This window comes from Rattus norvegicus, chromosome 7 (assembly GCF_021556685.1).
Source record: "Rattus norvegicus strain SHRSP/BbbUtx chromosome 7, alternate assembly SHRSP_T2T, whole genome shotgun sequence".
NCBI classification, from domain to species: domain Eukaryota; kingdom Metazoa; phylum Chordata; class Mammalia; order Rodentia; family Muridae; genus Rattus; species Rattus norvegicus.
Genome location: NC_141540.1, coordinates 60,824,415 through 60,847,523, shown reverse-complemented (window position 1 = coordinate 60,847,523; position 23,109 = coordinate 60,824,415). Strand labels below are relative to the sequence as shown.

The window sequence follows — 23,109 nt, the reverse complement described above, 5'->3', positions numbered from 1 at the left end:
TGATTTTAGTGGGATTGCTTCAAGTTTCTCTCCATTTAGTTTAATGTTAGCAACTGGTTTGCTGTATATGGCTTTTACTATGTTTAGGTATGGGCCTTGAATTCCTATTCTTTCCAGGACTTTTATCATGAAGGGGTGTTGAATTTTGTCAAATGCTTTCTCAGCATCTAATGAAATGATCATGTGGTTCTGTTCTTTCAGTTTGTTTATATAATGGATCACGTTGATGGTTTTCCGTATATTAAACCATCCCTGCATGCCTGGGATGAAGCCTACTTGATCATGGTGGATGATTGTTTTGATGTGCTCTTGAATTCGGTTTGCCAGAATTTTATTGAGTATTTTTGCGTCGATATTCATAAGGGAAATTGGTCTGAAGTTCTCTTTCTTTGTTGTGTCTTTGTGTGGTTTAGGTATAAGAGTAATTGTGGCTTCATAGAAGGAATTCGGTAGGGCTCCATCTGTTTCAATTTTGTGGAATAGTTTGGATAATATTGGTATGAGGTCTTCTATGAAGGTTTGATAGAATTCTGCACTAAACCCGTCTGGACCTGGGCTCTTTTTGGTTGGGAGACCTTTAATGACTGCTTCTATTTCCTTAGGAGTTATGGGGTTGTTTAACTGGTTTATCTGTTCCTGATTTAACTTCGATACCTGGTATCTGTCTAGGAAATTGTCCATTTCCTGAAGATTTTCAAATTTTGTTGAATATAGGTTTTTATAGTAAGATCTGATGATTTTTTTGAATTTCCTCCGAATCTGTAGTTATGTCTCCCTTTTCATTTCTGATTTTGTTAATTTGGACACACTCTCTGTGTCCTCTCGTTAGTCTGGCTAAGGGTTTATCTATCTTGTTGATTTTCTCAAAGAACCAACTTTTGGTTCTGTTGATTCTTTCTATGGTCCTTTTTGTTTCTACTTGGTTGATTTCAGCTCTGAGTTTGATTATTTCCTGCCTTCTACTCCTCCTGGGTGTATTTGCTTCTTTTTGTTCTAGAGCTTTTAGGTGTGCTGTCAAGCTGCTGACATATGCTCTTTCCTGTTTCTTTCTGCAGGCACTCAGCGCTATGAGTTTTCCTCTTAGCACAGCTTTCATTGTGTCCCATAAGTTTGAGTATGTTGTATCTTCATTTTCATTAAATTCTAAAAAGTTTTTAATTTCTTTCTTTATTTCTTCCTTGACCAGGTTATCATTGAGTAGAGCATTGTTCAATTTCCACGTATATGTGGGCATTCTTCCCTTATTGTTATTGAAGACCAGTTTTAGGCCGTGGTGGTCCGATAGCACGCATGGGATTATTTCTATCTTTCTGTACCTGTTGAGGCCTGTTTTTTGACCAATTATATGGTCAATTTTGGAGAAAGTACCATGAGGAGCTGAGAAGAAGGTATATCCTTTTGCTTTAGGATAGAATGTTCTATAAATATCCGTTAAGTCCATTTGGCTCATGACTTCTCTTAGTCTGTCGACATCACTGTTTAATTTCTGTTTCCATGATCTGTCCATTGATGAGAGTGGGGTGTTGAAATCTCCCACTATTATTGTGTGAGGTGCAATGTGTGTTTTGAGCTTTAGTAAGGTTTCTTTTACATATGTAGGTGCCCTTGTATTTGGGGCATAGATATTTAGGATTGAGAGTTCATCTTGGTTGATTTTTCCTTTGATGAATATGAAGTGTCCTTCCTTATCTTTTTTGATGACTTTTAGTTGGAAATTGATTTTATTTGATATTAGAATGGCTACTCCAGCTTGCTTCTTCTGACCATTTGCTTGGAAAGTTGTTTTCCAGCCTTTCACTCTGAGGTAGTGTCTGTCTTTGTCTCTGAGGTGTGTTTCCTGTAGGCAGCAGAATGCAGGGTCCTCGTTGCGTATCCAGTTTGTTAATCTATGTCTTTTTATTGGGGAGTTGAGGCCATTGATATTGAGAGATATTAAGGAATAGTGATTATTGCTTCCCGTTATATTCATATTTGATGTGAGGTTATGTTTGTGTGCTTTCATTCTCTTTGTTTTGTTGCCAAGACGATTAGTTTCTTGCTTCTTCTAGGGTATAGCTTGCCTCCTTATGTTGGGCTTTACCATTTATTATCCTTTGTAGTGCTGGATTTGTAGAAAGATATTGTGTAAATTTGGTTTTGTCATGGAATATCTTGGTTTCTCCATCAATGTTAATTGAGAGTTTTGCTGGATACAGTAATCTGGGCTGGCATTTGTGTTCTCTTAGGGTCTGTATAACATCAGTCCAGGATCTTCTGGCCTTCATAGTTTCTGGCGAGAAGTCTGGTGTGATTCTGATAGGTCTCCCTTTATATGTTACTTGACCTTTTTCCCTTACTGCTTTTAATATTCTTTCTTTATTTTGTGCGTTTGGTGTTTTGACAATTATGTGACGGGAGGTGTTTCTTTTCTGGTCCAATCTATTTGGAGTTCTGTAGGCTTCCTGTATGTCTATGGGTATCTCTTTTTTTAGGTTAGGGAAGTTTTCTTCTATGATTTTGTTGAAGATATTTACTGGTCCTTTGCGCTGGGAGTCTTCACTCTCTTCTATACCTATTATCCTTAGGTTTGATCTTCTCATTGAGTCCTGGATTTCCTGTATGTTTTGGGCCAGTAGCTTTTTCCGCTTTACATTATCTTTGACAGTTGAGTCAATGATTTCTATGGAATCTTCTGCTCCTGAGATTCTCTCTTCCATCTCTTGTATTCTGTTGGTGAAGCTTGTATCTACAGCTCCTTGTCTCTTCTTTTGGTTTTCTATATCCAGGGTTGTTTCCATGTGTTCTTTCTTGATTGCTTCTATTTCCATTTTTAATTCCTTCAACTGTTTGATTGTGTTTTCCTGGAATTCTTTCAGGGATTTTTGCGATTCCTCTCTGTAGGCTTTTACTTGTTTATTAATGTTTTCCTGTGCTTCCCTAAGTGTGTTCAGGTCTTTCCTGAAGTCCTCCAGCATCATGATCAAATATGATTTTGAAACTAGATCTTGCTTTTCTGGTGTGTTTGGATATTCCATGTTTGTTTTGGTGGGAGAATTGGGCTCCGATGATGGCATGTAGTCTTGGTTTCTGTTGCTTGGGTTCCTGCGCTTGCCTCTCGCCATCAGATTATCTCTAGTGTTACTTTGTTCTGCTATTTCTGACAGTGGCTAGACTGTCCTATAAGCCTGTGTGTCAGGAGTGCTGTAGACCTGTTTTCCTCTCTTTCAGTCAGTTATGGGGACAGAGTGTTCTGCTTTCGGGCGTGTAGTTTTTCCTCTCTACAGGTCTTCAGCTGTTCCTGTGGGCCTGTGTCTTGAGTTCACCAGGCAGCTTTCTTGCAGCAGAAAATTTGGTCTTACCTGTGGTCCCGAGGCTCAGGTTTGCTCGTGGGGTGCTGTCCAGGGGCTCTCTGCAGCGGCAGCAACCAGGAAGACCTGTGCCGCCCCTTCCGGGAGCTTCAGTGCACCAGGGTTCCAGATGGTCTTTGGCTTTTTCCTCTGGCGTCCGAGATGTGTGTGCAGGGAGCAGTCACTTCTGGTTTCCCAGGCCTGTCTGCCTCTCTGAAGGTTTAGCTCTCCCTCCCACGGGATTTGGGTGCAGAGAACTGTTTATCCGGTCTGTTTCCTTCAGGGTCCGGCGGTGTCTGTGGCAGGGGTCCTGCCGCTCCTGGGCCCTCCCCCACGGGAGCCCAGAGGCCTTATACAGTTTCCTCTTGGGCCAGGGATGTGGGCAGGGGTGAGCAGTGTTGGTGGTCTCTTCCGCTCTGCAGCCTCAGGAGTGCCCACCTGACCAGGCGGTTGGGTCTCTCTCTCACCGGGTCTGGGAGCAGAGAGCTGCTGCGGGCCGGGATCCGCGGGTGTGGAACCTTAGTTTGGATTTTTATTGCTATATTGAGACACCAAAACCAAATGCAATTTGGGGAGGAATTTGGCTTACATATCCCTAATCACAGTCCTTCGAGGGAAGCCAAAGCAGGGATTCAAACTTGGCAGGAACCTGGAGGCAGGAGCTGATACAGAGGCCATGGAGGGATGTTTCTTACTGACTTGCTCCTCATGGCTTGCTCAGCCTGCTTTCTTATAGAACCCAGCCCAGGGATGGCACCACCCACAATGAGCTAGACCTCCCACATCAATCACTGATTAAGAAAATGGCCTACAGGTTTGTCTATACCCGGATTTTGTAGAGGGACTTTCTTAATCAAACTCCCTCCTCTAACTTGACACTTTTTGTGTCAAGTTGACAAAAAAAAAAAAAAAACCAAACCAAAACAAAACAAAACAAAAAAAACTAGCCACGTTTTCTTCTTCTTCTCCCACCACTACTCACAGTCAAATTCTGTTTCAGTGCCTTCTGGTTTGAAGCATCTAAGTAGAGAAAATAGTAAAAGTTTCAAATCATTTAAATTTTATCCACAGAGCAACATCTTGACTTTATTTCTTTTCATTGAGATAAAAGTTAACTTCCAAAAAGCACTGGGTTTAGTTATGCTTAATAAAAATTGCTTCAATGGCCCAAGCTATATGTAGGTTTTAAAAAGCTTAATTAAGTTTAATACTTTATTACAAATTAAATATTATAGCAGAATTGTTGTTTGTCCCTCTTAGATTCCTGGGTTTGGCTTCCCTTCCTTTTGGATCATTTGTACCCTTAACAGAAACATTGCTGGACTTATTCCCATACTCCTTATTTTATGCGTTTGCACCAGGTAAAATACACCTGCATCTCAGGGAACCCAGCAAGATATTTGAACCATTCAAAATGCATCATGAAATTCAAGTTTAAATGAGAAGACTAAAATGATCCTCTCATGTCTGTATACAGTAAAATATTTGAATAGTGTTAAATAAATTATCCTGTAGGGTCTGGAGAAATGGTCCAGTGGTTAAGAGCACTGGCTGCTCCTAAAGAGAACCCAAAATTGAATGTCAGGGCCCACATGGCAGTGCACAACTCCTATGACTCCAGTTCCAGGGGACCAAACGCCCCCTTCTGACCTCCACAGTCTCCTGTAAGTTCATAAACATGCAGAAGAGCACACATTCATGTATAATTAGCAAAAAATGAATAAAAATTAAAAACAATAAAAATAAACTATACTGTAATCAATTACTTCAATTCATTCAACTAACTGCATATTTAGTATATGAACTAGTATATATATATATGTGTGTGTGTGTGTGTGTGTGTGTGTGTATACCTCAAGTTACCATGTTGTATTTGAAGTACAAGTATCTAATATGAATACCAATGGATTATATGATATTAAGTATGTATACATCGAATTACATAGAAATATAACTTTTAATTCCTGATTTTAATTAAGTCTGAACTACTCAAGTTTTATACGTGATTTTTTCCCACAACAACATAATTTACTTCTCCTAAATTTATTGTGTGTAATCCTAATTGCACCATCTTTCCATTAAATGCTTCTCATAAGACACTACATGTCCTGTAAATTAAAGGGGGTACATATATTGGTCATTGGGATATCCCAGCTCTCTAAAAAGTACCTGAATCACAGTATGCACCCAGTAAATGTTTGTGAGATGAGAAAACACAGATGCCCTAGACATCGACACTGTCTTAAGTTTGTATGATGCGAACCCACTGTTCCAAGTTTATTTATAGAATATCTATCGGGCACATAGCAAACAAGATGTCTATGTCTGCTATGGGTCTCTACCTGCAAGCAGGTTTCGTGTGCCCAGAATAGATCTGCACATATTTCTTGCTGCTTTTTGTGTTGCGTTTTGCCTGAACACTCTAGACAGTGTTGGCCTAAACTGGTTTTTAAAACGAGTCTTAGAAGCTATAGTTTGGATAAGGTTCAAGTTGGCCCCCAAGGGTTCATACACCAGAGATTTGGTCCTAATGGGGTGATGCTAAGACAGTGGAACCTTTAAGGGGTGGGGACTGTTAATGTCCAGACTTTACATGTTGGAAGGTCACCATGTCATTGGAAGAGCCATTCTCAGTAGGATTAATACAACTCTCAGCAGGACTCTGGTTAAATTCCCCAGAGTAGAAGATGTTATAAAAAGGGCAAACCTGGGCCCTGGAGCCTCCTAACTTCCCGTCAGACCACACAGTTGCTTCCATGTTCACTCCTATGAAGAAAGGAAGGGTTTGTTATTAAAAAAAAACTCCTTTTATCCATTCCTAACTAACCAATATTTCCAGTCTTCCAAGTCAGAGATTGAGCAAGGCTTGGCGATTGCAATGCCCAAAGTGTCATTAAACAAATTATTGCTAGAAATCACTACTAGATCAATGGAACAGATTATGGGATCTAGACAGCCAAGCAGAGCACCTCTCCTCCGGGACAGAGTGTATCTAGAGATGCGCTCAACTATACAACCATAAAACTATGAAACACTTGCTCCAGTCTGGGGTTCAGCTCTGGCTTCCTATGAAAGGTATTTCCCTTCAGAAAACACCACAGAAGCTTGAAGTTAGTACAACTGGGAATTAACCCTCCAGGTAAGATGGCAGCTGCCTGACAGGACAGTGCTCAGAGGCACACGGGTGGGACTTTACAATTTAGTTACGATCTCTAACAAATGATGAGGGTTGAGGGGTGGGGGGGCCAGCAAGGTCCTGCAGGAATTTTATTGCTGTTATTGCTGTCTTAGAGACTAATATTCTACAGAGATCAAAATCATTAAATAACTTAAACTCTCTTGACATCAGAGCAGTGGTGCTCAGCGTGGAGACTCTGCCTGCTATAGAGACGTTAGTGACTGTGGGGACATCTTTCTCCAGGTGTAGTCACAATGTGGAGTATGGGCCAGGGCAAAGGCAGGAGTCTCCTTGACCCCTGACTATTCCCTTGCTATCAGTGCAAGCCACCACTACCTTAGTGTGTAACTCTACTGAAAGGTTGTATAAGGAACTCTACATGTCATCATAGTTAACATAGAAAAATTCAAGTGAATTAGATACATCCTGTCAAAACCATTGATTAATTAAATTTGTATATTTGTTTATTTCTAGTATTATAGGCTTTCTAATGACATGTTTATGTCAAAGTAGTATTCAGTAGAATCTTGTCAAAAGCAACAAAACAAATCGTATATAAAAATATATTAGATTAGATAGATAGATAGATAGATTTAAAACTTATTTGAAATTACTATTAAATTAGCAGAAAGAAAAGAAGCTAAGAGAAAAGGCCACACTGGATTTAGTAAGCAAAGTTTGCTCTATAGATTTTCATACTGCCTCCTTTTAACTAACTGGGGTGCAACCACGCACAGTTCATGTTGTAGCAATTACTCAGTGGTTTATTATTTGGGGATGGCCCATTGCTTTAGAAATCTTATTCTTCCACTGCCTAACAAGCTTTTCTGCCCAACTTTGAAGAAGGCAGTGTGACTGCTCACTTTCCCCAGTCAACTTTGAATCCCCATGTCCTATGGGGGGAAATGATCCCCAGGGTCTTCCAAAGTGCTGGAGAAGGAATGCTGGTCTCAGCCTGTTCATGTAGGATACATGTTTTAATGGCATTTCAAGATTGTCCTGTCCATAGGAAGTCAGTTTGACTTATCCTGAAGATTCCCATGCCCGCGCATGAGTTTCACTTCTTCACCTGAACTGCAACTCTACTAGTTTGTCTGGGTTCTGTTACTCTTATTTTAATAAAGAATATTTCCTTTTTCATAAAATGAATAAGAATGTTCTGTTGTTACATGTCTTCACTGACTCCCATCTAGATGCCTGCCTATGTTTCTATTGTATGAATGGCTTCTGATCATGTTATCTTTTTCTCACGCCTTGTTAGTACAAGTACGGACAAGGGCTGGGGATGTAGCTCAGCTTGTGAAGTGGTTGCCTAAGATACACGAGGCCCTGGGTTCCATCCTTGCTCTGATATGTAGCATTTCATCCATGAGGCATAGCAAGGTATGCCTGTAATTCCAGCAATGGGGAGGTGGAGGCAGAATGCCAGATTCAAGGTCACCCTTAGCTAATGAGTTTAAAATGAGCATGGGCTACTTGAGATCTTGTGTCGGGAGGAAAAGAAAAGAGAGAGAAATACAAAAATGCTGGGTCAAGCAACTAACTCATTCATTAAAAAATTGTTCCTGGGATTGTTTCATGTAATATTATGCATTTAGTTGCAACATAAGAAAATAGATTTACTATAAATAATTCTTTCATAGATCTCTAATAGGAAAGTGTTGATCTAATGAGATTGAACGCCACAGCAGAAGTGCCAAAATTCTCAGCAGAATAGACCTGTCACTCTCCTCATCCAAACTCTTAAAAGCTCAAAGGTGCCTGCAAAGATACTGTGAAGGTCATATTCACTTAGAGCCATGATTTGCGTAAGGTGGATGAGCAGAGTCTATGGTAAAACAAGAGAAGGGTCCTAGTGATCCAGTCCAGTAAGAACAAAGAGGACAGTGGCGTTTGTTGGCTGGTGCTGTCTTACATAAGGAATCTTACTGTGATCTCTTACATTTAATATTTAAGATTATTGCCTTTGAACACACTGACCCCAAGATAAGTAAGCTGTCTGGTTCTGTCATGCGAAATACTTAACCCAATGAGATGCCAAATGAGGCTATCCTCCAAAAAGTTCATCTTGTGGTATAAGCCCTTTAGTCAAGGAAGGGCTCCATCCTCCTACCTCCCAGTCCCAAACCAAAACCATAAGGTGATGGACAAAGGTAGCCATAGAAAAGTCACAGAGAGCCATAGCTCTCCCATTCAACACAGACCTACAATGCAGCCTTGGTAGGCAGCATGATGTCTGTGCATGGGACACTTAAACAAAAAGAACATCCAAGGTCATCAATTGTCACCAGGCCCCACTCAACAAATTGACAAGTTACAACATCTCTGACCTACTCATCTGTCCTCATTTAGCCTTGCTGATCAAAAATTAGAGAAAAAGACAAAAATATAAGCAAAGATGTATGCTTAGAGGACACATCTGAGGACACATCTGTTCTTGAGGCCGTATGAAATAGTGACTGTTTTAAAAATAGGAAAGAAGTTAGGAAAATACAAAATCACACCCGGCCTCTAACAAAAGCAGTTCCTATTCTTGTTGTACAAGCGATAGAATGGAGCTATGCGCCCACGCCCCTGCTTAGGACGTGTTAGACTGTTTGTGCACCATGCATTCAGTAAGGAGGGCACGTGAAAGAAACCAACAGTCACTTGCGAGAGTTTTCCGTCTTAACTACACTCTGCAGTGCTAGAAACCCTTTAACCACTTTGTCTCCCACTCAAGCATCTTGAACAAAGACAGAATTTCCTAATTAACTCACTGAGGACTCAAGGATAACCTGCTCTTGTTCTGTCATTTGAAGGTAACTGGCAAGAGAGGAGGGCTTAACTGATAGCTGGCAGTTTTGCCGAATTTGTTTATTTATTATTTGCCCTCCCCCTAGGGAGTTAACGTCCCCCCAAACCTGACAGGAGTGCTGCTCTGATGTTCTTGAGGCGCCTGGGACAGCATCTGCTGCTGCCCTGTTAGGGACAAGCGATTGTTAACTTTCTTTTGTTGTTGTTTTCACGGACAGCATGCTGCAGAATAACCAGCTGAGACAGGTTCCGGAGGAAGCGCTACAGAACCTGAGAAGCCTTCAGTCCCTGTAAGTACAGCCGCAGCCACAAATCATGAATCTCGATCTGAGAAGGGAAACGTCCTGCTTGATCCATGGACCTGAAGTCTTAGCCCTAGAGTTTGGGGGTTCCAGGCAGATATTTAATTACATCCTCAGCCAAAAGCCTCCTATGTGTTGGTGTTTCAGGAGCAAACATTCCTGTCCACGTGCCCATTAATATTTTTTTTCTAAATTCTAATGATAAAAAAATGATGCTTACCTTTTACCTAGAAAATTGGAATGGACAACCTGATACTTTGGCTTCTTTAATTTGTTTTATCTTTAAGCTGTCTGAGCTTCTTTGTAATCCAACTTTACTTAGCAAAAGAAATACAAGGGCTTTAAACTCTGTGTTATCCATCAAGGACCCTCAAATTAGGAAATGAAGAGCTACCATGTGTCCTGACGCATAGCTACTGCACAAACCACGAGCTGCCCATCACTGCACACATAGATAATCACAAACAGGTCCCACAGGCCTCATATACATAGACTCCTAGACCTCACACAGACACACACCAACACACACACACATACACGCACTACAGCGGTGTGGAAGTCTTTTGCTCGGAGCACACCTTTCCCTCAGAGATTTCCATCCCTGCACCCACATAAACAAATAAGTAATCCCCCTCCCATGAGGAGCATTCATACCAGCTAGATGTTTGGGAACTTGGGTTGGAAGTAATTGTACTCAATCACGACTTGGCAAGTCTCTGCCACAACTGTTGTGTTAGTAAACCATCGTCTCATCAGAATGTAGGAATGATTCCAATCCGTTGCATGATTTCTGATACACATGTGTGTCAAGTACTCCCTAATTATACTTACACTGGAGGTCCTCATCTGTCAAACAAAGTGCTGCCTTCTGGTCCTGACTGATGAGGGAGATAAAGGCACGAACAGAGCGAGTGAGTACTGCAGACTCTAGCCGGAAAATAGAAAAAACATCTCCGTGAGGAATCCATCAGTTAATAATTACACACGGCTTGCTTGATGCTTTTTCTACGGCGGTAACGAGAGAAGGGGGTGTGAGATCTGAAGATGAGACCTTCATCCTTTGATCTTCCTTTTTAATGAAAGAAAATCTGGGCTTGGGGTCAGTTCATGCTTTTTATTCTAGTCAAACAAAGTGACTTCCCAGATTTTCGGCAGCCTATAGATAAACAAGCACACAAGGGGCTCTTTGTGGCTGGGGATGGGGCTGTTGCATTTCCAGCCACTCCTCAGTGACAGGACGGTGTCACTCTTCTTTTGTGGAGCTAGCTTTACCTGAAGGACACAGGCAGAGGGAAGCCAACTGCCTCCAGTAGGGCTGTGAGGGGGGTGGGGATCTGGTGGCTGAATGGAAATTGAGACACTGACACTGCCCAATAGGGACTTTAAACAGCTGCAAGGCAGGCAGTAGATACTGGGATAAGAGCTTGTAACTGAAATCCCCCATTGGCTGAAAGATCACAAACAGAGGGGAACTCTTTGAGAAAGAGAAAACCATGACCCTTTTCTTCACTTCGGTTGGGCGGTGCTCTCTGATAAAGGTGTTCAGATTTAGTTTCTGACCCGGCTAGATATTTACTGTTCACCAGGTGTCTCCCGGTTTCTGGTTCACAAAAGGAATTTCTTTCTGAAACCTTATAAACACATAAGTACACGTTCCCTATGGAAGAAGCCAAGGGTTAACTTTCCAGGATGACATCACATCCGAAGCGAAGTGTCTAGACAGGTTCTCAGCCCCTGGCGCACCACTGCTTTGTGTCAGCTGGGTTATGTGACAAATGGTCACCAGGTCCCTTTTGCTCAGAGCTCAGTCAGTTGGAGCTATGAGGCAGGGGCAGTGTGTGTATGCTGGTGTGCTTTTTTGTCACTGGTAATTGTTTGTACTTCTTTGGTGCAACAGATAGGATTCGCTCACAAAAGATTCGCAAGCACAACTTAACCACCAACTCCCCAGACCACACGGCATCGAATGACGGTGCCCCCTGCCCTTGTTTGGAGGTCTTGGGAACAGCAAACTCCATTCAAGTTGTGTTGTTATCTTGTGCTTAATGTGGTAAATAGTCTTTCTCATACTTCTATCAAGCAGCTCCAAAATGGAAAGGCCTTGTGGTCGTCCCATTTCTTATCTGTTTCCGTTCTGAATCCAGGCTGTTCATCTGGGATGCAAGGACATCCACTTTGTGCTGCTTCACTATCAGTAAGAGCAGGGGTTGGGGTAAGAGTCCATCTTCTCTGCTGCGCCAACACTAGGAAGTCTCCCTACCAAGTCATAGCCTCTTCTTGGACCTGAGTCAACACTTAGATTATTATCACTTGGCCCTGTTAATATATGGTAGTTCTAATTATTCTACTCTCTTCAATTAACCCCCATTTTCCCAACCCCCAAACACACACACACACACACACACACACACACTCACACACACACACACACACACACACACACGTTGTGAGAGAGAAAGAAAGGAAGAAAGAAAGAAGGAAAGATTGACTTTCTTTGTGTTTTATATTAAGAGGCAGTCCTCTGAACATTGCATTCATTGCACGTGTCTCCCCACCAGAGAGGCTTTTCAATGCTCGTGATAAATTATTGTCCAGAGAGTCGAGGCACCTAGCTACACCCCAGAACAATGCAAACTAGAATCTCTGAGTATTGCTGTGATTAATGCCTGTCAAGAAGCAACCTAGGGTGGGGTAGATGTGGGGGGGGGTGTTTACTTTGGCTTACAGTCTGAGGGAATCTAAAAACAGTCCACTGTGGCAGAGAGGACATGGTGACATGAATGGGAGGCATCTGATCACATTGCTTTCATAATGGGAAGCAAAGAGAAAACAGGAAGTGGAGCCAAGGTATAAAATCTCCAAGCCCCAACCCCAGTAACCCACTTCTTCCTGCAAAACTCCACCTACTAAAGGTTCCACAACCTTCCCAAACAGTGCCATCATCTAAGGACCCCGTGTTCAAACCCAAGAGCCTCTGCCTGACATCCCCCCCCCAAACCACAGCCCTGGAGCAGGTTCTATGCATTGGTGTTTCCTAATAGCCTTCTTGTATATATAAGTATTTCTTAAAGTAAAAGCTTGGAAATTGCATGTTCTGCAGGTGGTATTTATCCCCTTAGGTGATACGAAAACCTTTCTGAATTCTTTTCAAGCCTGAAAACAAAAATCACAAAATCCATACTTTGTAGTCCAATACAAGGCTAATGATATAGGTACGATATAAAAGTAAAGCATTGCCTCGTGTTTAATTGGAGACAGTTCCCCTCTCTGCCTGCTCACTCTACTGACTGCCTTGGGCAAATGAAGTTGAAATGTCATATGCCATACTGCCCAGATTTTCAAATGTGATACCTAGAACAGTCACGTCAGCACCACCTTCATTTCAGAGAGCCTTGGGGCCTGGCTCAGTGTTATTTAATGAGAATTTTTATTTTAGCAAAACTCTAGAGGATTCGTATACAAAATATGCTTGGAATTAAAGTGTCCAGGGCTCTTCTACCCTAGCAAATGATCGACACACCCGAAAAAAGGTTGAGAAGCAGCAAAACCCACCATTCGTAGTCTTTGTTCCACCCACCTATACTTGGCTTCTCGGAGGAAGCTTAAGAACTTGATCTATTGCAACTGGTAATGTTATTGGGAGGACGAGACAGATTGTTCTCAAGTTTCAAGGGTTCTAATTCTCCACTTGTTCCCCATAAACAAAAACTGGTTTGTTCCTAACGAAATGACATAGGTACATTTGTGTTCTTTTAACTGTCTCCTGATGCTTACAAACTGCTCGGCTGAAGCGAAAGGGCCAGAGGCCAGCGGCACAGAGCACACTCCTGGGTGATGTGCATTGACTTCTGACGTGGCAGCAACTGCCCAGACACCGAGTGTACTTTTGTAATGCAATCAAATGTAACTTAATTTCCTTTCCGTATTTTTGGAAGGGAATAGAAATGTAATCAGAATTCATAGTGAGTTGTACTTCACTCGGAAACTTTTGGCATTGTAGACGTCTGAGGGCCAGGGTTGAGTTCCAAGCCTCACTCTCCCGTGCCTCCACCTTTAGTAGTAGTTAAGAAATCAATCTATGTGTAAAGACTCCCTCATTTGTGACAGCCAGTAAACAGATTTCAAATATCTCAAAGCTACACATGCAGTTTATGCTGGCCGAGGAAAATTAGTCCTTCATATTTGTCCAAGTAGTCAAGTGACTATTTGAAACCCAGGTTTTAAATCCAAATCCTCATTAGCAAAGCTAATTGTGTAAAATGTGCATCACAGAGATGATAAGTTGCTAAATCGAAAATGAAAGAAGAATCAAGCATATCTTTTTTAATTGTCTCTAGTTTCTAATTAGCTAATGTTCACCTGCAGGGTGTAAGAGTCTATGTAAAACCCAAGCAGAATGTACACTTCCCATCTGAAGCATAACCTGACTACAGGGATCAAATCCAGGGCTACAATTTACACCCCAGGGCCATGTAAAACATCCATCAGTGACTTCATCCAGACTCTTCATAACTTGTTTCTGCTTATAGCTGTTTTTAAAAGAGACAATATCCTAGATGAGCCAGGGAGGAGGAAGAGGCGGGGCACAGTTCTGAGCCAAGTTAGGGCGAGCCAGGGACAGCAGCATGTTCCCCCATTGACACTTAGAAGCCTATTGAGTTTCAGAGCCTGGATATAGAATGGGAAGGAAGTAACAAAAGACAAGGAAGTGTGACCAGACAAAAAGAATACAAGAAAACCTAGAGCGTAATGTTATAGAATCAAAGGGGCTAAAAATAAAGTGCCTTTAGTACCAGTGACATTATTCCTTCCGTTAAAATAGTTAAAGAAATCATGAGCTCACACAACAACAACAAAATATATACTGTTTCTATCCCCCACCCGAAAGATGTCAACATACGGGATGGAGGTGGACTCAGAAGGGAAGCTCGAGAGGCTGGAGACTCTGTTGGACTACGAGGTTCATTTCATGAAAGCAAATGCAAATCAGCATCCAGTGAATCCCCACAAGAAAGAAAAAGCGGTTATTTTTCTCTGCTCCCCTCAGTTTGAACATGAAGAGGAAGCGGTTTTCAGAGGAAAAGCTCTTCCTACATAATATTTGCAAGAAGAGAAGCTAACATGGGAGCATAGTCATGGATAGGGACTAACATGAATTGTTTATTTTAAAAAAGGAGAGGATCCTGGGCCAGGCCATCTGCAGGGCTGTGGGAGTCCTTTAACAGCAGTTCCGCCAGAAAGGTAAGGATGTTAGGAAACATGGGCGTTAGGAAATCAGAAGTCAAATAAGCCTTTTAAAGCAGAGCGGACTCTTTGGGAAAGTTAACTGAGTAACAGTTTTGGAAGGTGAGCTGTGAGTCAGAGAGACCTGTTTCCAGATAGATGGGCTATGTGGTGAAATCGGAGCCTGATGTAGATGTCTCCTGAGAGGCTCTGCCAGAGCCTGATATGGGTGAGGATGCTTGCAGCTAACTATCGGACTGAGCATGGGGACCCCAGTGAAGGAGTTAGAGAAAGGACTGAAGGAGCTGAAGGGGTTTGCAACTCCATAGGAAGAACAACAATATCAACCAACCAGACTGCCCAGAGCTCCCAGGGACTAAACCACCAACCTAAGAGTACACATGGACAGACCCATGGCTCCAGCTGCATATGTGGCAGAGGATGGCTTTGTCTGACATTAACAGGAAGAAAAGCCCTTGGTCTTGCCAAGGCTCGATCCCCCCACAGTGTAGGAAAATTTCAGGGTGTTGAGGTGGGAGTGTGTGGGTGGGAGGGGGAGCATCTTTATAGAAGCAAGGGGAGAGGGAATGAGATCTTCCAAAAGGAGATTAATATTTGAAATGTAAATACATAAACTATCCAATAAAAAATAAAAAAAATAGCGGGAGAAAATAGGGAAAGCGAAGAGACTTGTCACCATGGTGATGAAAGAAGGCAATGTTGTCCCCATCCTCACGGGTTAGGTACTAGCATATTAGGTACCCTTTCTTTGTGAGGAGAAAACAAAACTATCAGACTATTGACCTTTCCACAGTTTAACAGCTTTGGGGGGGGACTCAAGATGGAGATGTGTTTGAGAGAACTCTAGTCTGCCAGAACCCCAAAATCTGTCCATTTCACTCCCCTTGTTCCATACCTCCCTACCTGCAGGAAAGGGTCACTGGTCAGAGAGAAGCAACAGGCTGGCTAGAAACACACACAGGGCAGAAACATGACCGAGAACCTTCACACAAAGCAGTGGAAGTTGTGATGCTGCCAGAGAGGAATAAGTGGATTGAAGAAGAAAAAGGGATACTATTAAAATATGAGCCTGCCAGCCCTTGTTAGGGTTTCTCTGGCATTTGGTTATCTGATCCCTCGTGCCTATGACGGAGCAATCACTTCTCTCCAGATGAGAAGACTATGTGTGAGAAACTTGCCTCCCTTCTCAGGGTAGGAGTCATGTAGACAAAAGTTAGAAAAGTAAGGTCCTGATAGCAAGGACTACATAGTCCAACAGCTTGCTGGGAGAGTGGAGAAAACCTATACTATCAAGAAACAGAGAACAAATCAGCAGCTGTGTTGAGGTTTAGTCTTGCTCTCCACTGGAATGCTAAGCGCAAGTGTTGGGGGGGTGTGGGGAAGACCTGGAGTCTGCACGTGATGCTATGGGACCCTGCCCCTAAGTTACTTCTGATTGGTAAATAAAAATGTCAACAGCCAATAACTGGGCAGAAGAGACATAGGCGGGGCTTAGGATTTGGGGGCTTGTGGTCAGAGGAGAACCGGAAGAAGAAGGTGAAAGGAGAGAGACAAGAAGCCACTGCTGATGTACGCAATTATGAACGCAAATTGATCCTGGCAACTGCAGCACTCCTCATTACACACGCCAATGTTCTGGTTTCCTGAATGAAAGACACACACACACCCAGCCTTTGTCATTTGATCTGTCTAAAACAGCTCAATGGCTGGGCCACTTCCTAACTTCCACGTGGTTAATCCACCTCCCTCCTATATTCCCAAGTCATTACTTACTAAAATCTATATTGTGTCTTTGCTGCACTGGACCCAGTCAGGCAGCCCTTTTGGGGCCGCTGTCCCCTGCCTCCTATATGGTGTGTTGTGCACCTTCCCAGGCATGGCATTGCTCCTTTCCTTCTCCCGGGTATGGCGGAACTCCTTACCCCCTCTCCTCTCTCTTGTAGGTCCTTAGTCCAAGAATTCTAAAACCCGCCTCTGTTTCCCCTGCCCAGCCATTGGCTGTCAGCATCTTTATCTACCAATCAGAACCAACTGGGTACAGGATCTCGGAGTATCTTATGTGCAGACACTCACAGCAGTTTAGGGGACACAAATTAACATAAAAATACAAGCAGCTACAAACCACCATGAGTTAGGTGAGTCATGAAAACATGGCCCTGTAGGCTGGCGAACTGGAGTTCAGAGCACCCCAAATAAAACATAGTAAGTAATAACGTGGAGTTCTGGATAGGAAAGTAGATTCTAATGGCATAGAAGGTAGGTATCTGTCCAGCTCTCTTGTGTTTAAGGCTTATTGTAAATATAAAGGTTGTGCGTGCCTTTTATCCAGGAACTGAAGGATCAAAGTGGAGTAGAAACCCCAGGGGGAATTTAAAAATTTCTACAACAGGCTGAAGGGATCCCTGAGGAAGAGAAAAGTATCAAGGCAATCTTTAAAAAGTCATGTTAGTGGGGGCTGGAGAGATGGCTCAGTGGTTAAGAGCACTGACTGCTCTTCCGGAGGTCCTGAGTTCAAATCCCAGCAACCACATGTGGCTCACAGCCATCTGTAATGGGGTCTGATGTCCTCTTCTGGTGTATCTGAGGACAGCAGCAGTATACTTACTTATATATAATAAATAAATAAATAAATAAATCTTTTTTAAAATATTAAGTCATGCTAGGGCCAGACTCTATGAAGTGTAGCTGGGGTACATGAAGGGTAAGTAAATATCAGGCATATTACAAGATGGAACCCCACAGGGAGGTCTTAAGAAGAGAGGGATCTGATCAGAGCTGCATTATTGAAGAAGTCAGACTGGAGAAAGGAACCCTTTATCAGAATAGATGCTGGAGACCAAAAAAGGAAGATGGACTTGAGAAACACCTAGAGAATGAAGTTTCCAAAACTTCAAAGAACAAGCAAGCCAGGCTTGGTGGCATAGACCTTTACTACCAGCACCCAGGAGGCAAATCTCTGTGAGTTTGAGGCCAGTCTGGTCTACATAGTGAGTTCCAAAATAGCCAAGACCACATAGTGAGACCCTTCTCAAGAGAGGAGGAGGAGAAAGAAGAAGAGGAAGAAAAGGAAGAGGAAGCAAAGAGGAGGAGTATCTTCAGTGATCTCTTGATGTCTAGTTTCTCTGACAGTTTGCTGATGGGGTAGCCACTGGGATGAGTACCCCTGTAGGATGAGGAAAGGGGACAGATCAGGATTCCTGCCTTGTGCTTAGGAGAAAGAACTAAATAGACATGACATGTAGTTTGAATTCCGGAGCTACACTTTAGTGGAGTTGGAGTAAAGCCTACCTCCTACTGTGCACTTCTCTTCCCTGAACACTTCATGATAAGAACCTGTCTTACTACTGCTTTTGAAATGTCTCAAAAAGGTTATAACCAGGAGACACAAAGACAGCCTTCTGGTATTCTTTATTAAAATGAACCGAAGGCCCAGACTCTAAGTTGTATCATAGACAGCTGCTCTGGGTTCCCTACTTTGGCTCTAAGCTGCATTTACTCATCTCCCTAGCTCCAGGTCCTACTCTATGTACGGCTTTCCCCACACATCTTCCCTGGATTTAGTTGAGTCAATGGTCTCTACAGAGACGGTGGGATTGACCTATTTACCAGGTTTCCCTGCTCTGTTAGTTCAGGACTCAGCACTTCGAGAGTAGGGATGGAGGAAAAGCCTGCCGATCAGAAGAATGATAAAAGTGGGATAGGCATGGAGACTCTTCTAAACACAAGAGATGGTCATGAACACAAATCCTAGAATTACTGTGGGAAAGAGATAGAAAAAAAACCATTTAACTAGATCAGAGGAATAAGAGAAAGGTTCAAACAGATACGGTAGATAGTGGGCCTTGAATGTCAGAACGGAGGCGGGGGTTAGATTCGAAAGGAATGGCAATTTGGAAGAACCCTAGATTCCTACCAAGGGGATGATATAAAGGCCAATTTCAGAGAGATTAATCTGGCAGCAGTCTGCAGGATTAATTGAAAAGATAAGAGATCAAAGGCAAAAGGGGCCAACTCAGAAGCCATGACTGCAATGCAGGTGTGAAACAATAAGACTTAGCCCGGGAGTCAACCCAGAGATGAAGATAAACAGACAGAACTTACTGAGGAGGCCGAAAGGCAGTGGCAGGTCCAAACCCAGACTCGAGGTTTCAAATCCTGGTGGTTGGTACCTGGGAGACTAATGGGTCCCTGGCACAAAAAGAGAGCCTTTGTTTCCTGTGGAGAGAAATGAAACTGAAGACGTGACTGCCCTCGTTATTTTTGTTGTAGCCGTCTCCTTGTCACAAAACACACAGCAGCGTTGATCTCTAAAACAAACAAGCAAAAAAGGATCAACATAATGAACTGTGCACCCGAAATCTCCTCTTCATCGGGGTTGGGGCACAGCTCGGTGACAGAGCCCCTACCTCTCACCACGTGGGAAGCTTAAGCTCTATATTCACCAATGCTGGCCCAGATGCCGGAGAAATAGAGACTTAGAGACTCCAGCTACTTTTTATCCAGCTCCAATTCTTGTCAGCAATGGACAAGAATTAATTATGGCATTTCCAGGAACCTGCAGACTCTTTTCAACAAGAGAGAGGGAAAAAGGGATCATCACCGTTTCAGACATATCTGAAGCAATGGTTCTCCTTCAGGGGGGCCGCGCCAGTTTGACAAGTGAATTAGGTGGGGAAGGGAAGACAGAAGCAGAAACTTGCCATCTACATTCCCATGCATCTACTTCCCACTGCAGCCTTTCCGTGAACCCCACACCTGTCTTCATAAGATCTGGGTGTCTCATCAGTATGGGAAATGTATTAAAAGATGGAACCCTGACATTATGGCCAATCCACTTAATAAAATGAACAGCAACGGTGAAAATGATTCCAATAATATAAAGAATGTATTTCATTATGTATTACTCTATTTATACAGACGACCGTCCATCCTGATGGCACCAGGATAATGACCTTGTGTTAAATCAATGATTAAATTCAATGGCGATCATCCACTGATTTCAGGACAGAAGGGTCAAAACAATAAAACAACCATAACACAGAATTTGTGCATTTTGTTGAACTTCATTTGAAAATGAATTTACAGTCAGGTGGCTTTCATTTTATTAGACAAGTAAAGTGGTCATCAAGAACGACTTCACTTTTACCAGTTTACCAGTGACCCAGACAGAACATTGTGGCTTCCTAACTATTCATGCTTTCCTCAAAATGCTCTCATGTTTTTTTTTAATGTTTCTACTATACAAGAGTGGCAGGTCATATCTTTAAATTTTATGAGGAAAGAAAAATGCTATTCTGTGAAAAGCCGGTCATGAAAATGCCATGTTCCGTAATCCTGTTTATTATCAGGTCCCCACAAGCTGCACAGTACAGCTGCAGCCGTCGTCACACTTGGGCCCTTCTTTCCTCTCAGCCATCTATGTTAATAATTGACACTGTTATGGTCATCTTGGTACGGAATTAGCCAAGATCAATGACTTATCTTGTGACTAACGCTTTCTTCCTTGTAGTTAATGGCTCATCAAAGACATTCTCAAACAAAGATAGAAGCTTATGGGATATGTTGGCAAGGTGTCATATAGAAGATAGATAAAGAACCATTTTCAAGAGTAACAGCAACAGTGATCTCACAGCACCTCTAATCCCTACAACAATGCTGCTTGTAAAGCAAGGGCTCCTTTCCGGAGAATAGAACAGATTCACGAAATGTTTCCCTTGAGAGGAAACTTGCAGTTAATGCCTTATGCATCAAAGCATTATGATTAAAACTTCACACAAGGGGGGGGGGGTGTTCTTATCACTCCTGGTAAGAAAGTGCTAACACTTTGCTTGGTGTTTTGTAGCTTTGCTCCGTAGAAACAAGCTATTGCAGCATTGCGGTCAACGTGTGTGTGTGTAATTCTACTCTGTTTTCATTTTACGTAGAGTGGCATTCCTTCTTGCTCTCACATGATCTCTATCAGCCCAGTCCTCCAGACCAGAAAGCTGACTCGCCACAGCTTTGTTGCTTCCCTTTCTAGCGACAGTGACTTAACAGCACCCCTAGATCAAGCCCTTCCTCTCCCTTTCCACATCTCTTCCAGCCATTCAGCTCTCTCAAGAGGTTGACTACAATTACCTCCATGTTTTCTTCTGTTGGTTCCTCTAACACATTGCTATCAGAGTGGACATTCTACAATACTTCCACATGTCCGGAGGTCTGATCAGTCTAAAGAAATGTTTGTATATGACCTTGAAGATTTCTTAGAGAGGATGGCACGTTTCTCATAGGCAGATGGTCCAGACGTCTTCTGAAAGCTAAGCTATCCAGACTCAACGCTCTTGAAACCTGTCAGGGTGAACTGGGTGATCTTGACCATGTAGGAATAAGGGAAGGCAACACAAGAGACTGCCCATTGGGCTGCCTCGCTTAAACAGCAGAATCTCATTGGAAGGCTTTCTGTAATAGACAACAACGCACAGAGCACAACTACCAAAGGCCATACCAAGGGATGTGTGAGGAGTAAGAATCTCCAGTTCGGTTCATCCATGGGACAAAAGCATGGTGTTCACCTGGAGAGAGATGTGGAATCACAACGGATTGAGGAATTGCAAGAAAATGGACTTCTACAGGGAGAAAGATGACACTGCTCACAAGTCTAAAGACTACCCTCAGATATCTACACTTACTGGCTTCCAAAACAGTGCCATTTAATTCTCATAGTAATTCTGTGACATATTGTGATTCTGCTGTATCAGTGAAAACTTATCCAAAGACATATAAATCAATACGTTCCAAGATTTCAGAATTGATAAGGGACAGGATCTTGACTTAAATTTGTTGGTGACTTGCTTGGTTGGTGGACTGTTGTAGTTGATCACTTGGTAGTTGTTGGCTGGCTGGCTGGCTGGCTGGCTAGTTGTTTGTTTGTTTTTTACATTTTTTTGGTTTGTTTGGTTGGTTGGTTAGTTGGTAGGTTGGGTGGGTGGGTGGCTAGTTGGTTGTTTGGTTATTTTTTTTTTTTTTTTGGTTTGTTTGTTTGGTTGGTCCATTGGTTGGCTAGTTGTTTTTCATGATGTTAGCAGTGGAACTGAGGGTCATAGGCAAGCAAGGCAAGCACCCTACCACTGAACTGTATCCTGGCTCTTAGCTTAGCTTTGCTTACTCTTCTAATTTGGTATCCTTTCCCATTTCCCATGTGGCCATTGTTGTCAGTGATGAAAGATGTGGGAGTTAAAGACACTGGAGATGAGTCAGCAGTTTAAGAGTGTGTGCCCATTCCAGTGGTCTTGAGTTCAAATCACCATGTAAAGCGGCTCACAACTGCCTGTAGCTTCAGCTCCATGGAAGCCAAAGTTGCTTTCTGGCTGCCCTTTGCACTCACACACATATGGCATTCATACACACACACACACACACACACACACACACACACACACATTCTCTCTCACACAGAGACACACTCTCTTTCTCACACACACATACACAAACTCACACACTTGCTCTCTCTCTCTCACTCTTACACATACACACACACACATACCTCTCTCACACACACAGACACACAAACACTCTCTCACATACACACACATTCACTCTCGCTCTCTCTCTCACACACATTCTCACACACACACAGACACACACTCGTTCTTGCTCGCTTTCTCTCACTCACGTACACACTTGCTCTCACTTTCTCACACTCACACACACACATTCTCTCATACACAGACACTTACACACTCTCTCACACACACATACATACACACACTCACAAACAGACACATACTCTCTCACACACAAACACAAACTCGCTCTCACTTTCACTCATACATACACACTCTCATACACATACATACACACTCACTCTCACTTTCTCTCTCTCTCTCTCTCTCTCACACACACACACATTTAAAATTTTTAAATAAGTGGTGTAAAATCTACAATCTCATCAGAAGCAATGACATATAAAGAGCATTAAGTAGATGCCACTTCCCATACCACAGCCTTTCAGACTGTATGTCAAGACTGTAATAAGGAATCTTTTATCTGAGCTGGAAGCAAGGACATTTCTCCTGTTTTTTGAATAGCTCACTTTGCTATGCCGAATATGGGTTCCGTGCTACCCCTTATACATTTTGATGGGTGCATCAAATCATTGCTAGAACTTTCTCTGAGAATGTACCATCAGTTACACATCAACACTTGTCCTATGCCTCTGAAATGAAGATGTTGTATTCAGTGATATATTATTAACAAAACATGACCTTATCATATGTATGTGTGT

General features: G+C 42.6%; 1 protein-coding gene across 2 annotated transcripts in view; it reads left to right on the top strand.

Moving 5' to 3' along the window:
* Lgr5 (leucine rich repeat containing G protein coupled receptor 5) overlaps positions 1-23,109 on the top strand; it is a 134,818-nt gene that overhangs the window by 82,740 nt on the left and 28,969 nt on the right. For both annotated transcript variants that reach the window (XM_087556330.1, NM_001106784.1), the window contains exon 4: positions 9,519-9,590. In XM_087556330.1, the coding sequence (XP_087412456.1) occupies positions 9,519-9,590 (72 nt within the window). The remainder of the gene's footprint in view (positions 1-9,518; positions 9,591-23,109) is intronic.